Here is a 19,935-nt window from a genome sequence, read left to right on the forward strand (position 1 = left end):
TCATAGACAAGATCTTCCCGTGTAGTTCTGGGCTGATTCCTCACCGTCCTCATGATCATTGCAACTCAACGAGGTGAGCTCTTGCATGGGGCCCCAGGCCGAGGGAGATTGACAGTTATTTTGTGTTTCTTCCATTTGCGAATAATCGCACCGACTGTTGTCACCTTCTCACCAAGCTGCTTGACAATGTCTTGTAGCCCATTCCAGCCTTGTGTAGGTCTACAATCTTGTCCCTGACATCCTTGGAGAGCTCTTTGGTCTTGGTCATGGTGGAGAGTTTGGAATCTGATTGATTGATTGCTTCTGTGAACAGGTGTCTTTTATACAGGTAACGAGCTGAGATTAGGAGCACTCCCTTTAAGAGTGTGCTCCTAATCTCAGCTCGTTACCTGTATAAAAGACATCTGGGAGTCAGAAATCTTTCCGATTGAGAGGGGGTCAAATACTTATTTCCCTCATTAAAATGCAAATCAATTTATAACATTTTTGACATGCGTTTTTCTGTCTTTTTTTGTTGTTATTCTGTCTCTCACTGTTCAAATAAACCTAACATTAAAATTATAGACTGATCATTTCTCTGTCAGTGGGAAAACGTACAAAATCAGCAGGGGATCAAATACTTTTTTTCCCTCACTGTATATGCTCAACCTGATATTCAATTTTGAAACACAACAAATATGTCAGCTGAATGCTTGGTTTCACGGTATTTTAAATTGGCGTCCAGTCAATAATCTAAACTGGAGAATTTGTTCCTTTTTGAAATTGGCAACAAATAAAACTCCCCCTATTTTTTATTCCATAAGAAAATCTACTGGTTTAACTAAGCAAGCTAGCTTTTGTTTTTTTCTGGGGTCTCCTTTCAAATTAACTCCTGACGATCAATTTGATTGGAATAGTTCTACACCTTCCAATCAGATTGAGTCGCCCTACGTCGGCTCCTGCTCCTGTGATAGCTCCTCGCCAATGAGAGTCGCGCGTCGCTATTTGCAACTCGCAAAGCCTTCAGAGTAATAAACCGTCCAAACAAATCCAAACCTCGCGGTGGCTTTGAACAAAGCCAGTGGTTACACTGCATCGCGCGGCGCTTTCGGATGCGCTTCTGCGGCCGTCTGGAACTCTCTTCCTTCTGATACAGGGACTCCTCTACTTACGAACGAGTTAGGTTCCAGATGTCTGTTCGTAAGTAGATTTGTTCGTAAGTCCAACTTTACTCATGTAAAGTTGGGTTTGAGAAATGTGACGTCACATCAAAATGCGCAACTTTAAATAAATATAAGCAACACGTTCTACTTAATTAAATAGGATTGTTATGACAACACTAATTTTGATTAATTTTCATTATTAACTTTTTTATTATTTAATTTGATTAAGGTCACCTTTTATTTTTAGTATAGATTATATTTTGATGTTAAACTTAAGAACCGGAAGTCAAACTACGTCACACTTTAATAGAGAATAATACTTCGTCAGGAAGGTGAAGTGCAAATAAAATGTTAATGCAGTCGTTTTATTAAAAGCGCTTGATAGTTTCGAATAAGAATTTTAAAAACGTAAGTACTATTGTTCCTGTCATATCAATCGACAGAATTTTAAATCACACACATTTGTTGATTAAATATTAATTTTTAATATCAGTACTACATTTTTTATACTATTATTATGTTACGATAACATTCATGATAATATAGAGGGAAAAGTTTTTGGGTACAAAGATATCAAACAGCCATTTTTGAGCATGGAGGGATAATTCATCATGGAGTCCCAACTAAATAGACGTCATTCGGCAAGCGTACAATAGCCAACGTGTCCTCCATGATTCATTATTCCTCCATGAAATTGTAGTTCTTTGTACCCAGACAATGGCGTCATGCTTCTTTTCGCCATTGTCCTACTATGAACCACGAGTGACTGAATTTAACCATTTAGGATCTTTAATTTAACTACGGAGTTCCCTCATGGAAATGACATTTTTTTTACCCGCTCACGATTCAGAATATCGTGTGCACGATTTTGTATTTTACGCGCAAAAAATAGTTTTTTTTTTATTTCATGAAGGAGCATTTTGCTTCTCCATGGGAAAATGGAGAAGCATACATTTTGGAAAAAAAATTGAATTATTGTTATTAAACATTTTGATTCTACCAGGGCTTTTCATTCTGTGGAATGAATATGTGATTGTTATAATTGTACTCTCCATTTTGCTTCGTTCTACTACAAAGTTTCAAGTATTTTTTTAATAATTACTTTTAATATTTTATAATTATAAGAGAATTTCAATGTAATATTCTGAACATCTGCAGTTTTAGTTAGACGATGAATATTTTCAAGTGAATTTTATGCTAAATTTCAGCTTTCTAACGCCTCATTTTTAATACATGTTCTCCTACAACATCAGAGTGCAGCGCCACATTAAATACGCACTACAATGGCAATAGTTTAAAGTGATTTGAAGCATGTTTTATTTTCAAAATGGAAATATGGTTTTGGGGGGGGGGGGGGGGGGGTGTGCAGAGCTTTGTGACGTCATATTTGAGGGGGGTCTGGCTTTTTGTGACGCCGTGTGACGAGGGTGGAAGGGGGGGTAAAAAAAATCGGCCAAAATCGCGTGACGTCATTTATGGACGGCCCCAAAGGTGTATAAACACTCTTGGTGTGCATTTACACAGACCTCGGTGTATTGTGGGTTCGGATTTTGCGTGCAACTTACATTAATTTCGTTTTCATCAGCGATGTGGTTGTGTGTTTTCTTTCATCTCACGATAATACCATAGCAATCCAATGCATGTGTTGCCCGTGCTTGCACGTACGAGGCATGATGTATTACACGGCGCTTGGAAGCCTTACCAAAACAAATTGAAGCCTCGTTTACCGTCTCACCCGCAGTCAGTGAATTTGTACCATTGGTGAAAAATATTGCACGTTATTTAAATGTTGCCTTGGCTTCGATTAGCGAAGAGTGTCCTTCTGTTAATACCAGCAAACCCAGATATAATTTCAGGTTCGGAGCACCGTGGACAGTTCCTATCGAAAGTGAGCCTCGGACATCCCCGGGTCAACGCAGACTAAATTAGTACCTGGCGCGACGTGTCAGCGTTCAGCCCCCGGGGAGACAAAGGTGGCCTGGGGGCTGACGGTGCCCCACTTTAATGTTGTACCGCGTGTGCGGTATGCACATGAGGGGTCTTGCAAGTGCAGCATTAGAAGAGGAGATGCATTCCTGTCGTTTGCGTGAATGCATGTGGGTGGAACGGCTTCAGCATCTACGTAGCCAACCGTGCTAATCGGAGGTGCTGGGGAAGGACAAGAAACTAAACCCCAAAAAAACAGTTCTAAAGGCGTGAGTTTTTAATCTCGATTTAAAATTGCTTAGCTCCAGCGGGTTCCTAATATGGGAAGGAAGAGGGGTTCCAGATGGTCGCAGAAGCGCATCTGCAAGCGTGACGTGCAGTGACCGTCATTGTGTTATACGTAGCAAATCCTAAACATCAATACGTGGTGAAATAACACGGTGGTTTAGCCATCTCACACTGTTGAGATTGGTTCACGAATGCAGATGCGTGCTAAGGCTATATAGGTAAAGGTGAAGCACTGCGATTGCCTGCTAATGTCACTGCTGGTGGAAGGGCCTCTAGAGAGCCCTTCCACATTGTGTAGGGTTCATCTTACACACTGGCTCGACATCTTGGGTGTGTGTGAGTACTACCCACACTTTAGCCCACGATACACGGCCTGCCAATCAACTGACTGTGGTGTGTACCTATTAAACTTCTGGGTGGACAGAGACAAGGGATTTTAAGAAACGTTTTCAACCGTAAAAGTTTCAACATACATGCATACATGCCCAGTGAATATATATTTCTGTTGTTCTTGAATCTCGGTGTCCCTTACACGTGGACGGAAAGCCATGAGGGCTTGCACAAAGGGGTAGAAACACCCCTTGTGTGCATTCACACAGATCTCACTGTGTTGTCGGTTCTGATTACATGTGCAACTTATATGCAATGTGTTTGCATCAGCGATGCGGCGCGTGCCGAAATGCAATCCACGATGTTGTCTTTCATCACGGTAATACCATTGCAACATATTGGCAAACTCTGGATTTGCTAGTCTAGTGTGCAAACCACTCCACGATTTAAGAACGGAACACGAGTGGAAGTTTTAAGCATTTATTGCTCTGGTGCAGTCGAGAGAATCAGAATCTGTATTGAAACTCCAGGAATCCGATGAGCTATAAAGCTCTCTTTCAAAGATTGTCCAGTCGGGACAGCTGAGAACATTACAATAACAAACAATACTTGAACACGATAGGAGTACAAAGAATTATAAAGGTAAACAAATAACTTTTAAATATATATACAAATGAAACTGAACTATGTTTTATCTTACCAGGTGAAGCCCATTGAGCTATTATCTTCTTTTTCAGAAGCATCCTGGCCACAAATTGTAGCTCAACAAAGTGGCGTATCATGTGGACATTTTTAGCAGCAAAATCATCTAAATAAACTAGACGCACGGCTACATGGGTGCAGCAGTGGGGAGATGTTTACTCCCTCGCCTGGTATGCAGGAGGTCGCGGGTGTGTTTGTTTGTTCTCCCTGTGGTCGCGTGGATTGTGCCCCAGGTCCTCCGGGTTTTCCCTCCACATTTAGAAACATGCGTTTAGAGTATTTGGCTGCTGCTATTCATTTCCACGTGATAAGCCACTTCCTTGAGATATCATTTGTGATAGCCAGGTCGCTTCTGAAAAAGAGCTATATAGGTAAGTGGGCCTTACCTGGTAAAATAAAAAAAATAGTTCATAGTAAAATAGTTTATCTTTTTGGTTCTTTCGGTAAAGCCGCATAGAATGGAAATAAAATAATAAAAATAAAACTTTAAGTTTAATTTTTATTATTTACGTTTTATTTTTATTATTTTAGTATTGAAAATAAAATAATAAAAATTAAACTTAAAGTTTTATTTTTATTATTTTATTTCCATTCTACGTGACTTTACCGAAAGAACCAAGAAGATGAATCCCTGCAGTCACGAAAGCTTTAAAAATAAAATAGTTTAGTTTAAGTCTATTAGAGGTGGGCAACGGTCTCCCGCCCCTTTTTGCCACCACAATCACTGTCACAGCAACCGCAATCTGCTTTGCAATATCCCTGCAAAAAGCCAAGCGGAATATTTAATATGACCATTTCTAACGTTGATGTGTACGTGCGCGCGCATGTATGCATGGATTCGTGTGTGCAATATGGGGAGCGGTAGTGGAGTGGTTTTAGTGCCCTGCACCACAAACCCGGCGCCCCGAGTTTGATTCCCGATAATGAACAATAACAGTGGCGAATATTTGAACCGGTCCTGGGTCTGCCCTACGTCGACTCAACCTGAAATGAGTACTGTACCTTGTGCGGTGTGTAAACACCAGCATTGGGAAGACAAAGGCAGCCAGGCATGGTGTTGGCTATCCCACCCTCTTGCGTGCCGTGCCCTCCTTCATAGGCGCTGTGAGCAATGGGTAGCCATGCGTGGCCTTAGGTCATCTTTGTGTCAAATGACCACCTTGAAAATCTAGAGACAAACGTGGACTGGGGGGGGGGGGACACGCCATCATGGCACCCCCTCGACTCCTCGGTTGTGCTGTCCTTGTAGACAGTGAGCAAATACGAACTGCATTTCGCCAAACGGGCCACTCAAAAACTGCTATTCTCTTCATTTGTTCATGTGCATGTTCATTTGTAGGTATGTTGAGCTTCTTTCGCACCGTACGTAGCCGAGCACGCTAATCGGCGGTGCATTTGTATATGTGCGGCACGCGTTCTTTTGTTTGTTGTGTATTTTTTGAAATGTGTAATTAAGTAAAAACACGATTCTCAAAGGGAGGCTTACAGTACGTGAATTTGGCGACGTGGTACAGCACGTCCCATACGGATGTTGTCTTTTGCACCGCTCTCTGCGCCGGTGAAGCTGCGCATGCAACGTGCGGAATAACAATTAGCTTTAAATTCGCCACGAGGAGTCAATTACACACGTGGCGCATGTGCGACCTTTAATAAATAATTCTCGTTGGGATCGGACAGGTCAGAGAGAAAAAAAAAACAAGTTTACAGATACGTTCTTTAAGCGTCAAGTAATTGCATTAAATGGCGAGGGCTTACAGATAATGCAATTACGTTGCTTCGTGTTGAATGCATTAAGCTGGAGAAATCTCTATTCCCACTCGCTGGGTTTTGGCAGTGATACGGCATTTAAGTAGTGCATTGATTGCAACGTAATGTATTTAATAATTGATTTTACAACAGCAATACGTTCCATTGTGGGCCAAAGGTAATTTAAATATGATTGACATTCTCAGAATTTACTGCTTTAATCGAGTGTACTGTTTAACTTTCTCCATGGAAATGAATCCATTGGTTGATGCGGGGAGAGAATATGTGGACCTTCAACCGAACTCCCATCTGTGCCCCATAGCAGCCCTAGGAATTAACTTAAAATGCATTTAAAACAACATCAGTTTTTTTTTTATTTTTACCAGAGTTGTAGTATGTACACGCGTGTGACACAATAGCTAACTTTAATCATTAGTTTAGCATGGCTAGTGCAATATTGATGTCAACATTTTTGGCTGATACAGGCACATTTACAAAACAAATATATTTTGCAAGGTAATATCCAAATCCGCTTGAAAGTGAATTGTAATTTTGAAATCTGAGCGTTGTTATTCATTGTCGTCTTCAATATTTAATTATTTGTTTGCATGCTTTCAAACAAAGGACTTGCTGTCCCTTTGGGAAATGTCCCTAGAGAGACAATGTGATTGCTATGACTTCTCTCAGACATTTGTAAAATTAAAAAAATCGCATTTCACTTTCTAAATGAAACTAAACTGTTTGTTGCACGGAAAAGGCTATAATATTGCCAATTTCACCTGAGCAGAGAGCAAATCATCGCTCTTCTTAACGTCAAAGTTGCCCTACTTGCATTTACACTCATTCTTGGGTCAAGGCCACAAGTCATGCTTCGACAATTTACTAAACTAACGAAAATAATACACAACTTTTGAGTTTAACAGGTAAGGCTCACTGAGCTATGTAGCTCTTTTTCAGAAGCGACCTGGCTATCGCAAATAATAGCTCAACGAAGTGGTTTATCATCACGTGGAAATGTTGAGCAGCCAAATAACTCTTTAACGCATGCTTCGAAATGTGGAGGGGAAAACCGGAGGATCCAGAGAAAATTCCGCACGACCACGGGGAGAGAAACATGCAAACTCCAAATGTACAGCATGCGTCAGAGTTGGGATCGAACCCACGACCTCCTGTACACCAGGCAAGGTAGTTAACATCTCGCCACCGTGGTGCCCTTTCTCTTAAGAGCAGGTTGGGGTAGTGCTGCTGGATCGCACCCATCTCACGCTGAGAAAGGTTCAACTTTGTCATCCCTCTGAACTGTATAAAACGAGTACCACTTTGTGGGAAGTCCACAATGGTTGAATTATGAAGGGACTGCCCCTTGTCAAATAAATATATAACTGTCTCATGTCGGTGATAGATTACATATTTCTATACAACTAAATAGTCAGTATCATCATCATAATCATCTACGATCTATCATCTGCTGGATGAAGGCTTCATCACACTATTGCTATCTCTCACAGTCCAAATGGTGCTACAAATTCCATAACGTATCTGACTTGTGTACATGGAAAGATTTCATCTTTACATGGAGTCTCCAGAACATTATGGATTCTGTTTCCATACGATGCAATGAAATAATGTAGACCGTCGGCTTAGGGCCAACAGCTGAGGTTAGCACTGCCTCATGCTCATTTGCACAAAAAACGTGTCTTCTTTATTAAGGGTGGCTGGGCAGTAGCTAAACAGGGGCAGGAGGGGGAGGATTGATCTCTTGAATTACTATTTGTCTCGAATTCCCACGAGCCCAAGAAAAAAAGTGAACGATACCAGACTCGAGGATCCTGCTCCGGAATCTATTTGGCATAAATTGCACCGTTTTTCACTTTGGGTCTTGTGTAATTATTGTGTGCGAAAATACAGAGGTCACAATTGGAGGTGACAGGACATTGACATGGACGCCCAACTCCGCACCCCTTCAGCCACTTTGGGATTTGCTTAATTTTCATGTAGAGCGTGTAGCCTCTCCACTGCGCTAGCGAGCAGGTGAGACATCCTAAGCAGATGTGGCAGAGTTAAACAGCACTGTCCATTCTCCACTTTAACCACTTCATGGTAGTAAAATGTCTAGAGACAATTATTGTTATGCTAATTATCCTGCTAATGTTATGCGTGATTGTGTTTTAATCGATCATTCACTAAATGTAAACAGGCTTGTGATGGTATCATTCTGTGTTAGTGTGGCCTAGCACGCTTAAAATGAGTTTAATTTACGAACTGGATGTTCTAATGTTGTTGCCAACAACCATTCTGCACATTTGTCAACGCGCATCAGGCAAGTGCCAGAGTTCATTTACAGCAATATTTAATGAAATAAATAAAAACGCTCCACTTTGTTAGAACATTAATTATGTCACGTGACTCATAGTGACTTTCACCAGTTCTTTTTTAACATCCGTGTAAAGTTTCTCCCATCTCTGTATAATCCCGTGCCTCTTCCAAGACGTCTGGGCCAGTGTGGAAGAGGAGGCCAAATAGCCTGTAGAGGGGGATTCTCTAGAGCTTCCTCTTGTGGAGACCCTTCTGCCAGCGGTGGCACAAGCGAGGGATTGCAGGGCTGCCCCTTTTTCCTTTCACCTCTTTCTGTTCACCTGCCGAGTGGGTTATAGAAAAACAAATCGAAAACGCTTGACAACAATCTTAAACGGGGCAAAAGTATATTTAGGAGTTACATTTAAATTGCAGAACTCACGTAAATCGCACAGATGTTGTGCATTTAATGTGCGGGGCTCTCCTTGAGGGCTTACGCTACTTAATGATCACTTCTTAGTCCAAACCCTCCCGTTTAGGACAAATTAACCTCCCGCTCACAAAGCAAAACCCGATTCACAAATCAAATTACCCACAGCTCGTTTGTGGTACCTGTGCCGCTGTGGAATGCAGATGTGAAGGCGGCGAATACATCGCAAACCTGCAGAAGCCTATAAGGCCTAATCTTTATTTGAAGCGTTCGTGACTGCAGGAATCCATAATCTTTGGTTCTTTCGGTAAAGTCACGTAGGTACAAGGCCTGTTTACATGTGCCCACGTTGGGTCTGCAATAAAATCCTGGCTCACCAGCATGTCTATGACAAAAATTACCCTGGATGTGTTCCGACCTTGTCCAGATCTGGGAGGCTCGGCAAGGTTGATATTTTCTAGCACGTGTATCGGAGGCTTGGAATACCGGGTGTTCAAGGCTTGGGCTGTGAGGTCACCAGGTGATGGCAGTACACGATTGGATTCTGGAATCTTTGTGCCTGGAGTTTGCAATGTTTATTCCCCGTACATGCCGGGGTGTTCTCCTGGCACTTTTAGTTAGTTTACCCCCCACATGTCAATGCCAAATACTCGTTGACGGAATTGGCTACACAGCCCAATAGAGGACACTCCTGAAAGTTAGCCTTGAGCTCAGTGAAGCTTTAATTTATGAATAATGAATGGCATTATTATTTTCACTGTGCAATTATTACAATCATTATTCACGCTACTTCACTAACATTACGTCGTAATCACTGCAATGAAATGCGAATGGGTGAAGTGCACAATTAACTGCAAATAATACTACTAACGGACTGCTATACCCAAGGCTTTCCACCAGTGCTTGTATATGCTTTAATATGGACAGTACAGGTATCCCTCGATGTATGCACGTTCATACGATTTGATTCTTTCGGTAAAGTCACGGAGAAAAATAATAATAATAGATCACGACGTTTCGATCGCCACACAAGCGATCGTCCTCAGGAGGACCTCAGGAGGATGATCGCTTGTGCGACGATCGAAACGCCGCGATCTATGATTATTTTCCTACCGAAAGAACCAAAGAGTATGGATTCCTGCAGTCACGAAAGCTTCGAATCGAGATATGAACGTTCAGTTTATGAAATTTCACATTAGCGCAATGGACACATCACGGACACTTTTCCACGAACAAGATCACATTTCCGCGTTAACAAAATTTCACTCTGGCCACGCGCCATGAGATCGTCAAACGAGAAGCCACCCACGTGGCTGCATCATCTTCCATCGGTGACGGCGTCACGGTGCGTCCCTGCAGTGCAGCAGTAACGACTCCACGTCACCTTTACAGTCATCCCTTACACGCAGCGCATCTTTTAGGGAGTTCCCTGAAAAGGTTAATGATTTTCGTTTAAAATGAATTATTATTCAATCGTTTGAATGTTTTTTTTGTTATTTATTCTTGGTTTTTTTTGTTGCTATTCTTGTTTTTGTAATTTATTTTTTTAAGTGATATCGGGGTGGTTTATATTTTTAGGCTAGGAGTAGAGTTGGAACGGCTGTCTGAAACACATCCCTGATTTTCAATATTAACTTAATGGGAGAGCCATTGCGATTTACGAAATTTTGTTTTACGCGCATTTGTCAAAGAACGCATCCCTTTCGTGATCCGAGGGATGCCTTTGTATTGTGAACAAATCCCTTGTTGTCATGCACTGCCTACATCACCCCAGAACTGGACATTGCACTCGCGGTAATTTGGCGAGCACCCCAACTATGAACTACACACTTCGACGGCGACCTGCTGCCATCAATGCAGATTAATTTTTTTTCACGCGTTAAATCGGAGTGGTTTCCCCCGCTCAAATTGAGGGTAGGATAGTGCAAATCTCCAGTTTACAACACCAAGCCCAATGGTGGAAACTCTACATTCCTATGGCAGAGGTGAGTCTTTGACCAAGACAACCACTGTTTATTTCCCAAGAAGGCGGCACTTCTTGTTTAGCCCTCCCCACTTAGCTTGACAACAGCGATGTTGCCCGTTTAAGCCAGAGGCCTGTTTATATGCATTGCCTCTTTTGCAAGCGCAAGCCGCAATATTACGGATTTCATTAATGTACGATATGGACAACGATGCACATCGTTTCTAATTTGATGGATGTTACAAGCTCCGTAATATTCTCGTTACTGCAAATATCGCGATGGTATTGATGATTCGCTCTGGAGCCATCAACTCGACGAACACGAGTCGAGCATTAACGTGTCCAATTTTTTGTACCGAATTAAGTTGTTCTGTTGCAATGCATTGATCAGATGGCCAGTTGTGATGACCTCGCTTTTCATTATTTTCTCGTGTAAATTCCAGCAGGGAGGCTGGATGTTGTTTGGACACGTATTGAGAAGAGACAAAGAAGATGCAAGAGAAGGGCTATGGAGATTACAAACCCGTAGATTCACATAGAGAGCCGTAGACTCACATAGAGAGCCGTAGACTCACATAGAGAGCCATAGACTCACACAGAGACCCATAGACTCACATAGAGAGGCATAGACTCGCATAGAGAGCCATAGACTCACATAGAGAGCCATAGACTCACATAGAGAGCCATAGACTCACACAGAGACCCATAGACTCACATAGAGAGCCATAGACTCGCATAGAGAGCCATAGACTCACATAGAGAGCCATAGACTCACATAGAGACATAGACTCACACAGAGACCCATAGACTCACATGTTTGTCTCAGAATAAGATGAAGGAAGATTGTCAACATTGAAGCATGTTCTCCGTGGAAACTGGCTCATTGAAAAGTGTGCTAACCACTGGGCCCTCCAGCCACATGATAAAAAAAAATTGCAGATCAGCCTCGGAAGAAAAGAAAAACACAAGGACAACTATCCAATTATATAGAGGTTACGTGTAACACCTTGGCGACTCAATTCGCAAGCTTGAAATTAATATATATACGTTTAAAAATGGGAGAGATAAAAAAACATTGTGCAGAAACACCTAACGATTGTCAGCTTGTGTTTTGTACAAAGGTGTGCGAATCGTGGTGAGGTTTTTTATTTTCTTTCCTATCGACGTGACTTTACCGAAAAGAACTAACAAAAAGGTTTAAAACAGCATCAGGTCCAGAGGCATCCGGAAGGACCCACTCAAGGGCGTCCCTCCCATACGTCGCCAAAGCTAATGGGGCGAAGGCTTTTTCATTTGCTAATGTGCTAATGACACTTTTTTGCTGCGCGAATGAAAGCTTCTCACTGCGGCTCGTGTTAGGTTCCATAACGTGCCCGCACAAAAACTGCGAGGATAAATAACACTTTCGGCGTCGGAAATGAAGCTGGTACGTTTGCCACAATATACAAGATTCCGGACTAGGAGGTTTTATATATTATTATTTTATTGTTTCCCTTCAACGTGACTTTACCGAAAGAATCAAGCATAAGTTGGGAGTGCTTTGCCTGAAACGAATTGAAGCGAGGGCAATGGCGAGGTTGGGGCGGAGAAGTTGGAAAGAGATCAGAGGTGGTTGTGAGAGATGCTTTTTTTCCATACCATTGCATGCCTCATTATTTTGTGGCGTGATTTTTTTTTCCCAGAAGGGCGAGCGACAATGATACTATTTATACGCCCATGGAAATCGTGGCAATTTTCAGGAGGCACAGATGAATTTAGAAGCATAGCAATTCAGAGACCTTTATAAAAGCCACAATGCCAAGACCATGATCAATAATCCCCCAATGTCTGCAACTCAGATTCACAGCATGTGCTGTCTATTTTAATGGTTCATTGGCCTGAATAATCGCACCTTTCCACGTAAATATATTTTCCCTTGAAACTTTATACACCAAAACACATACACTGCTAAATCTTAGCATACGTCTACTTAGCATACAGGATATTCTTATTTGTATTCTTAATAAGAAAAACAATGCAAAAATCTATTCCTGTCATTAATCTCCAATGCTACATTTTCATGAACAATGTAAGGGTTGCTGATGAACTTGAGAGTTACTCCTGCTGTCCATAATTATAGTACGGTGCACACCAAGGTGTGTGTGTGCAGCAAGGTGAGTGTGTTTGGGTGCAGCAAGGTGTGTGTGTGGGTGCAGCAAGGTTACGCGTATGTGCAGTGAGGTGCGTGTGTGTGTAGCAAGGTGTGCGCGTGTGTGCAGGAGTGCAGCAAGGTGTGTAGGTGTGTGCAGCAAGTTGTGTGCATCATGGTGCGCGTGTGTGTGTGTGCAGCAAGGTGTGTGCGTGCAGCAAGGTGTGTGTGCAGCAAGGTGTGAGTGCAGCAAGGTGTGTGTGCAGTAAGGTGTGAGTGCAGCAAGGTGTGTGTGCAGCAAGGTGTGTGTGCAGCAAGGTGTGTGTGCAGCAAGGTGTGTGTGCGTGTGTGCAGCAAGATGTCAGCGCAGCAAGGTGTGTGTGCAGCAAGGTGTGTGTGCAGCAAGGTGTGTGCGTGTGTGCGCGCACCCATGTGAAGGATGGCTGAGTGATTCGTACACACCCTGTGCAACAAACTCGGCAACCTGAGTTCGATTCTCAGCCACGGCTAAGATCAGTGGCGGGGATATCTGAAACGGTCACGGGCTCTCTTCCTCACCAACTCGCATGATTGCCCATATGGTCAGGGGTCGGCCACCTGTGGCTCAGGAGCCGTGTCCTGTGGCTCTTTAAGGACTGCAGAGCGGCTTTTGAAATTCAAAAAAAATGGCTCTTCATGTTGTTTTGGTTGCCAACCCCTGACTATGGAAGTTGAGTTTACCATGTGGGTTCAGTCTACCATGTGAGTTCAGTTTACCACGGATGTTCAGCTCACCACTGAATTTCACTTTACCATGGGAGTCCAGTTTACCATGGACGTCCAGTTTAGAATGGTCAGGGGTCGTCAAGCTGTGACTTCGGATCCGCATGCACCTCTTTAAGGACCGCTTCGTGACGTTATTTATTGAGGACCGCAGTCTCGTGTTTACATCGCATAGCGGCTCTTGAAATATTGTGTGGTTTACCGAATTCGAAAAAAAATGCCTCTTCTTGTGTTTTTTTGAAGTATGGTCAAACAAGCGCGATGACTGACATGATGTGGGGGAGTTCTTCTTTCAGCGGTTGATTGACCAAAGGCTTGTATATAATTATTCTAATTATGATTTGTGCTTACTTATGATTTAGTCTCTGTGGTATTTTCACGAACCTTATCCCAGCTCCCCAGCCCCCACCCCCCCACCATCCTCTCATTGCCATGGCATTGGGAATACTCACGAAGCCACACTGTCCCCCCGTGCCCTTGTCCCGGCAGATACGGAGACATGGTGCCCAAGACCATCGCTGGCAAGATCTTCGGCTCCATCTGCTCCCTGAGCGGCGTGCTGGTGATCGCTCTCCCCGTGCCTGTCATCGTCTCCAACTTCAGCCGCATCTACCACCAGAACCAGCGTGCGGACAAGCGGCGCGCCCAGAAGGTACGGCAGTCCGGTGAAACCGCCCTGCTTGTAGCCCTGCCTGGCGTCGTCTTGACGATGTGCCTTGAATATTATTTTTTTTATTCCACGAACGTACGTACATTACTCGTCTGTTCACGTACTGGGGCGACGATCACCCTGAATCTATGTTGATGTTTTTGTAATTGAATTTTACTACGAATGGTTGTTTAATGTAATTTCGTAACTTTTTGTTTGTGGAAATATGGTTCGTAATGATTATTTTTGTGCTTCGTTTTTTTTCGACTTCTATAATGTGGATGTTTCGTGCTGATTTCTAATTGCTCAGTTGTTGTACTTGTGTTTTTTTACGTGTTTTGCCTTTGTATTGTTAGTGACTCATTTCACCCTTGCAAATGAGACTCTTTCCCGGTTAAACACAACAAACTTGAAACATTGGTGAACTTTATGAATAACGGAGCATAGCCCTCCTCCGGTGTATTTTCAATAAACCAATTCAAAAACTGTTTGCAAAACGTGAAGGATTTCACCCGTCAGTGGATTTATTTCACTCAAGTATCCGTTAGCCATGCCGACAAGGTCAGACCCGAGACAAGGCACCAGTTAGTTAGTGAATCCTCTTCATGCCCTCCGGGACATAAGGCAGCAATCAGTTCCCTCCACTTCTTCCTGTCCTTGGTAACATGTTGCGCCTCACCCCACAAGAGGTTGGTTAATGCTGTAAGCTCGTCCTTCACTGTCTTGCGCCACGTGGTCTTGGATCTCCCAGGTTTCCTTTTGCCCGCTGGTGTTCATCTTCGGGGCAATTTTTGGTGCACGGCACCAGTTAGATTGTCCCTCAAAGGCAAGTCAAGCAACAGTCCTGATGCAGTGCCCGGCTCTGTACTGCTGATATTGCGTGAACGTTTGTACATATCCAAATATGCATGTTTTAGAAGAAAGGGGGGTTTCGGTCATTTTTGTATCTTTTTTTTAATGGAAAATTAAAGTTTGGGGTGGTATAGATGGATAATAATGTGGACGATTTACAAAAATAATAACTGAAAACATATGGTGCATTATTCGTATAAAAATGTTCCTGTATATACTAAAGACCTACAATTAATATCTGTAGCGGCGTTATTTCACACGGGCAACTAATTTTTTTCCATGTGCCACTTTATTCGTGGAGAACTCCTCGCGTTCAACACCACGCATCTCTGTCGCAACTCTTCCTCTTGTACTGCACGTCCACCACGCTCCGCTCGCTCTCTCTCGCTCCGCTAGCCTGCTATGTTGCACTCTGCTAGCTCCTCCACTGCTAGCCTGTCACTATACACTCTGCTAGCTTCTCCACTGCTAGCCTGTCACTATACACTCTGTTAGCCTCTCCACTGCTAGCCTGTCACTATACACTCTGCTAGCTCCTCCACTGCTAGCCTGTCACTATACACTCTGTTAGCTTCTCCACTGCTAGCCTGTCACTATACACTCTGCTGGCTTCTCCACTGCTAGCCTGTCGCTATACACTCTGCTAGCTTCTCCACTGCTAGCCTGTCACTATACACTCTGCTGGCTTCTCCACTGCTAGCCTGTCGCTATACACTCTGCTAGCTTCTCCACTGCTAGCCTGTCACTATACACTCTGCTAGCTTCTCCACTGCTAGCCTGTCACTATACACTCTGTTAGCCTCTCCACTGCTAGCCTGTCACTATACACTCTGCTAGCTTCTCCACTGCTAGCCTGTCACTGTACACTCTGATAGCTTCTCCACTGCTAGCCTGTCACTGTACACTCTGCTAGCTTCTCCACTGCTAGCCTGTCACTATACACTCTGCTAGCTTCTCCACTGCTAGCCTGTCACTATACACTCTGCTGGCTTCTCTACTGCTAGCCTGTCACTATACACTCTGTTAGCTTCTCCACTGCTAGCCTGTCACTATACACTCTGCAAGCTTCTCCACTGCTAGCCTGTCCCTATACACTCTGCTAGCTTCTCTACTGCTAGCCTGTCACTATACACTCTGTTAGCTTCTCCACTGCTAGCCTGTCACTATACACTGCTAGCTTCTCCACTGCTAGCCTGTCACTATACACTCTGCTAGCTTCTCCACTGCTAGCCTGTCACTATACACTCTGTTAGCTTCTCCACTGCTAGCCTGTCACTATACACTGCTAGCTTCTCTACTGCTAGCCTGTCACTATACACTGCTAGCTTCTCCACTGCTAGCCTGTCACTATACACTCTGTTAGCTTCTCCACTGCTAGCCTGTCACTATACACTCTGCTAGCTTCTCCACTGCTAGCCTGTCACTATACACTCTGCTAGCTTCTCTACTGCTAGCCTGTCACTATACACTCTGATGGCTTCTCTACTGCTAGCCTGTCACTATACACTCTGTTAGCTTCTCCACTGCTAGCCTGTCACTATACACTCTGCTAGCTTCTCCACTGCTAGCCTGTCACTATACACTCTGATAGCTTCTACACTGCTAGCCTGTCACTGTACACTCTGATAGCTTCTCCACTGCTAGCCTGTCACTATACACTCTGCTAGCTTGTCCACTGCTAGTCTCTCACTATACACTCTGCTGGCTTCTCCACTGCTAGCCTGTCACTATACACTCTGCTAGCTTCTCTACTGCTAGCCTGTCACTATACACTCTGTTAGCTTCTCCACTGCTAGCCTGTCACGATACACTCTGCTGGCTTCTCCACTGCTAGCCTGTCACTATACACTCTGCTAGCTTCTCTACTGCTAGCCTGTCACTATACACTCTGCTAGCTTCTCTACTGCTAGCCTGTCACTATACACTATGCTAGCTTCTCTACTGCTAGCCTCTTACTATACACTCTGATAGCTTCTCCACTGCTAGCCTGTCACTATACACTCTGCTAGCTTGTCCACTGCTAGTCTCTCACTATACACTCTGCTGGCTTCTCCACTGCTAGCCTGTCACTATACACTCCGCTAGCTTCTCCACTTCTAGCCTGTCACTATACACTATGCTAGCTTCTCTACTGATAGCCTGTCACTATACACTCTGCTAGCTTCTCCACTGCTAGCCTGTCACTATACACTATGCTAGCTTCTCTACTGATAGCCTGTCACTATACACTCTGCTAGCTTCTCCTCTGCTAGCCTGTCACTATACACTATGCTAGCTTCTCCTCTGCTAGCCTGTCACTATACACTCTGCTAGCTTCTCTACTGCTAGCCTGTCACTATACACTCTGCTAGCTTCTCCTCTGCTAGCCTGTCACTATACACTCTGCAAGCTTCTCCACTGCTAGCCTGTCACTATACACTATGCTAGCTTCTCCACTGCTAGCCTGTCACAGTACACTCTGTTAGCTTCTCTACTGCTAGCCTGTCACTATACACTCTGCTAGCTTCTCTACTGCTAGCCTGTCACTATACACTATGCTAGCTTCTCTACTGCTAGCCTGTCACTATACACTCTGCTAGCTTCTCCTCTGCTAGCCTGTCACTATACACTCTGCTAGCTTCTCCACTGCTAGCCTGTCACGATACACTCTGCTAGCTTCTCCACTGCTAGCCTGTCACTATACACTCTGCTAGCTTCTCCACTGCTAGCCTGTCACTGTACACTCTGCTGGCTTCTCCACTGCTAGCCTGTCGCTATACACTCCGCTAGCTTCTCTACTGCTAGCCTGTCACTGTACACTCTGCTAGCTTCTCCACTGCTAGCCTGTCACTATACACTCCGCTAGCTTCTCCACTGCTAGCCTGTCACTATACACTCTGCTAGCTTCTCCACTGCTAGCCTGTCACTATACACTATGCTAGCTTCTCTACTGCTAGCCTGTCACTATACACTCTGCTAGCTTCTCCACTGCTAGCCTGTCACTATACACTCTGCTAGCTTCTCCACTGCTAGCCTGTCACTATACACTATGCTAGCTTCTCTACTGCTAGCCTGTCACTATACACTCTGCTAGCTTCTCCTCTGCTAGCCTGTCACTATACACTCTGCTAGCTTCTCCACTGCTAGCCTGTCTCACACTCACACTTAGGATTCCGCTAGCCTCTATACTGCTAGCCTGTCTCACACTCACTCCTTCAACCTCGCCCTTGCATCCAGCGGGGGATCAGCCAACACCGCTGGAGAGGACGAGGTGTGGACAGCGGGGTCCCGGACTTCTTCTCCCTCGTCTTCACTCCAACCAACTCCGCTCACGTTTCCCCGCACATCTGCTTATATCCTCTCACTCATTAATGGCCCTCAGATGGCCCTCATTAACCCTGCATCATCCCGACACCTCCCGCACGTGTTCTCTCCCCTTGTTGCCACTATCGCTCGCCTCCGTGGCGTCTACTCCACGTCTGCATTTGCAGCCAGTCCTCCAGGAGCGGTTTTCCGCCGCCGGTCCATCACCACGAACCGGGTCCCGCACAGCTGAAGGAAGAGACGGCTTAGGGCTCGACAAGGGGCCGTGTTTCTTCCGCAGTGAACCGTGAGCCTCCCGTGGATCCCGTTCGCGCCAAAACGACTAACCCGGCTGTGGCTGGTCCTCCGACTCGGGCTCCGATGGCCAGCCGGGTCGGCTCGCCTTGCATTAGTCGGCCGTGATCCTGTGGGTGTAAGGGAACAAGACTCCTGAGGCACGTCCGCTTGGGGCGGTGCGACAGGCTCGTCGGACGCATCTGACACACGCTGCTTTGGGATGGTAGATGACGCATCGTAAATCGGTGGCTCAAATTTCTTTAGCCGTGATGGGTGCACATGCCACCAGCGTCACCTGAATTGAATGCGCACCGAACATCAACGACCTCTACCTGACCTTGCCACGGGCGATGTAGTTTGGATGACGTGACCACCGGCACCACAGGGCAATGGAGCCACGCCTTGTCACCTTCACGCCACGGTTCGCGCGAAGGTTGCATACCCCGCAGGCTGCCTGATGCCGTGGGTCACCTGCATGGGAACCGGTACGGCCGATGCCTTTCCTGGTGGACACACGCCCAATTTCACCAAAGCGGAAGCATCGGGTTCCTATCCATACATCAGATAGAAGGGTGAATACCCCGTGGAGGCGTGTGGAGTTTCAGTTTTTTTCAGTCTCAGTTTCTTTATTTTGGTATAGCCCTGTGAGCCATTCGGCTCTTGAATCGGGTGCAACCACAACAAACTTTAAAAACAAAAACACGAACAAGGAAAACATCTTAAAGTGACTATGTGACTGTCCAAACAGAAAATCCATGAGAGAAAAAACAGCAAAATATTCCTGAAAAAAAGCACCGTACACCACCAACGCTGTGTGCAAAAAATCCCAGTGGGATGCAAGTCAAACAACAACAACAACCACAAGAAAACTTAGATTAAGGCCATCAGTTTAACTCCGTACTACAACAAAACAAACATGTCCAAACCAAAAAAAACGTTTTCCAAATCACCAAAAAATAAAGCCATAATTGCAACGTAACAGTGATCACAGGGACTGTGACCGAATTTTTACAATAAACTACATAAATAACATGTAACACCAAATCCTAGAGCCATAGCTGGCTGCATGAGTTACTCCACAATAACAGAAGCATGAGTCCGAGTATCACATTTTTCAATGCACCTTTAAGATCAGCACGCTAA

General features: G+C 44.5%; 1 protein-coding gene across 4 annotated transcripts in view; it reads left to right on the forward strand.

Annotated features, from left to right (window-relative positions):
• The window catches only part of KCND1 (potassium voltage-gated channel subfamily D member 1), a 500,895-nt gene that overhangs the window by 353,376 nt on the left and 127,584 nt on the right, over window positions 1-19,935 (forward strand). For all 4 annotated transcript variants that reach the window (XM_032963622.2, XM_032963620.2, XM_032963621.1 and 1 more), the window contains exon 2: window positions 14,202-14,364. In XM_032963622.2, the coding sequence (XP_032819513.1) occupies window positions 14,202-14,364 (163 nt within the window). The remainder of the gene's footprint in view (window positions 1-14,201; window positions 14,365-19,935) is intronic.

Source organism: Petromyzon marinus, chromosome 30 (genome assembly GCF_048934315.1).
Source record: "Petromyzon marinus isolate PM22_M1 ecotype Great Lakes invasive population chromosome 30, UKy_Petmar_22M1.pri1.0, whole genome shotgun sequence".
Classification (NCBI taxonomy): domain Eukaryota; kingdom Metazoa; phylum Chordata; class Hyperoartia; order Petromyzontiformes; family Petromyzontidae; genus Petromyzon; species Petromyzon marinus.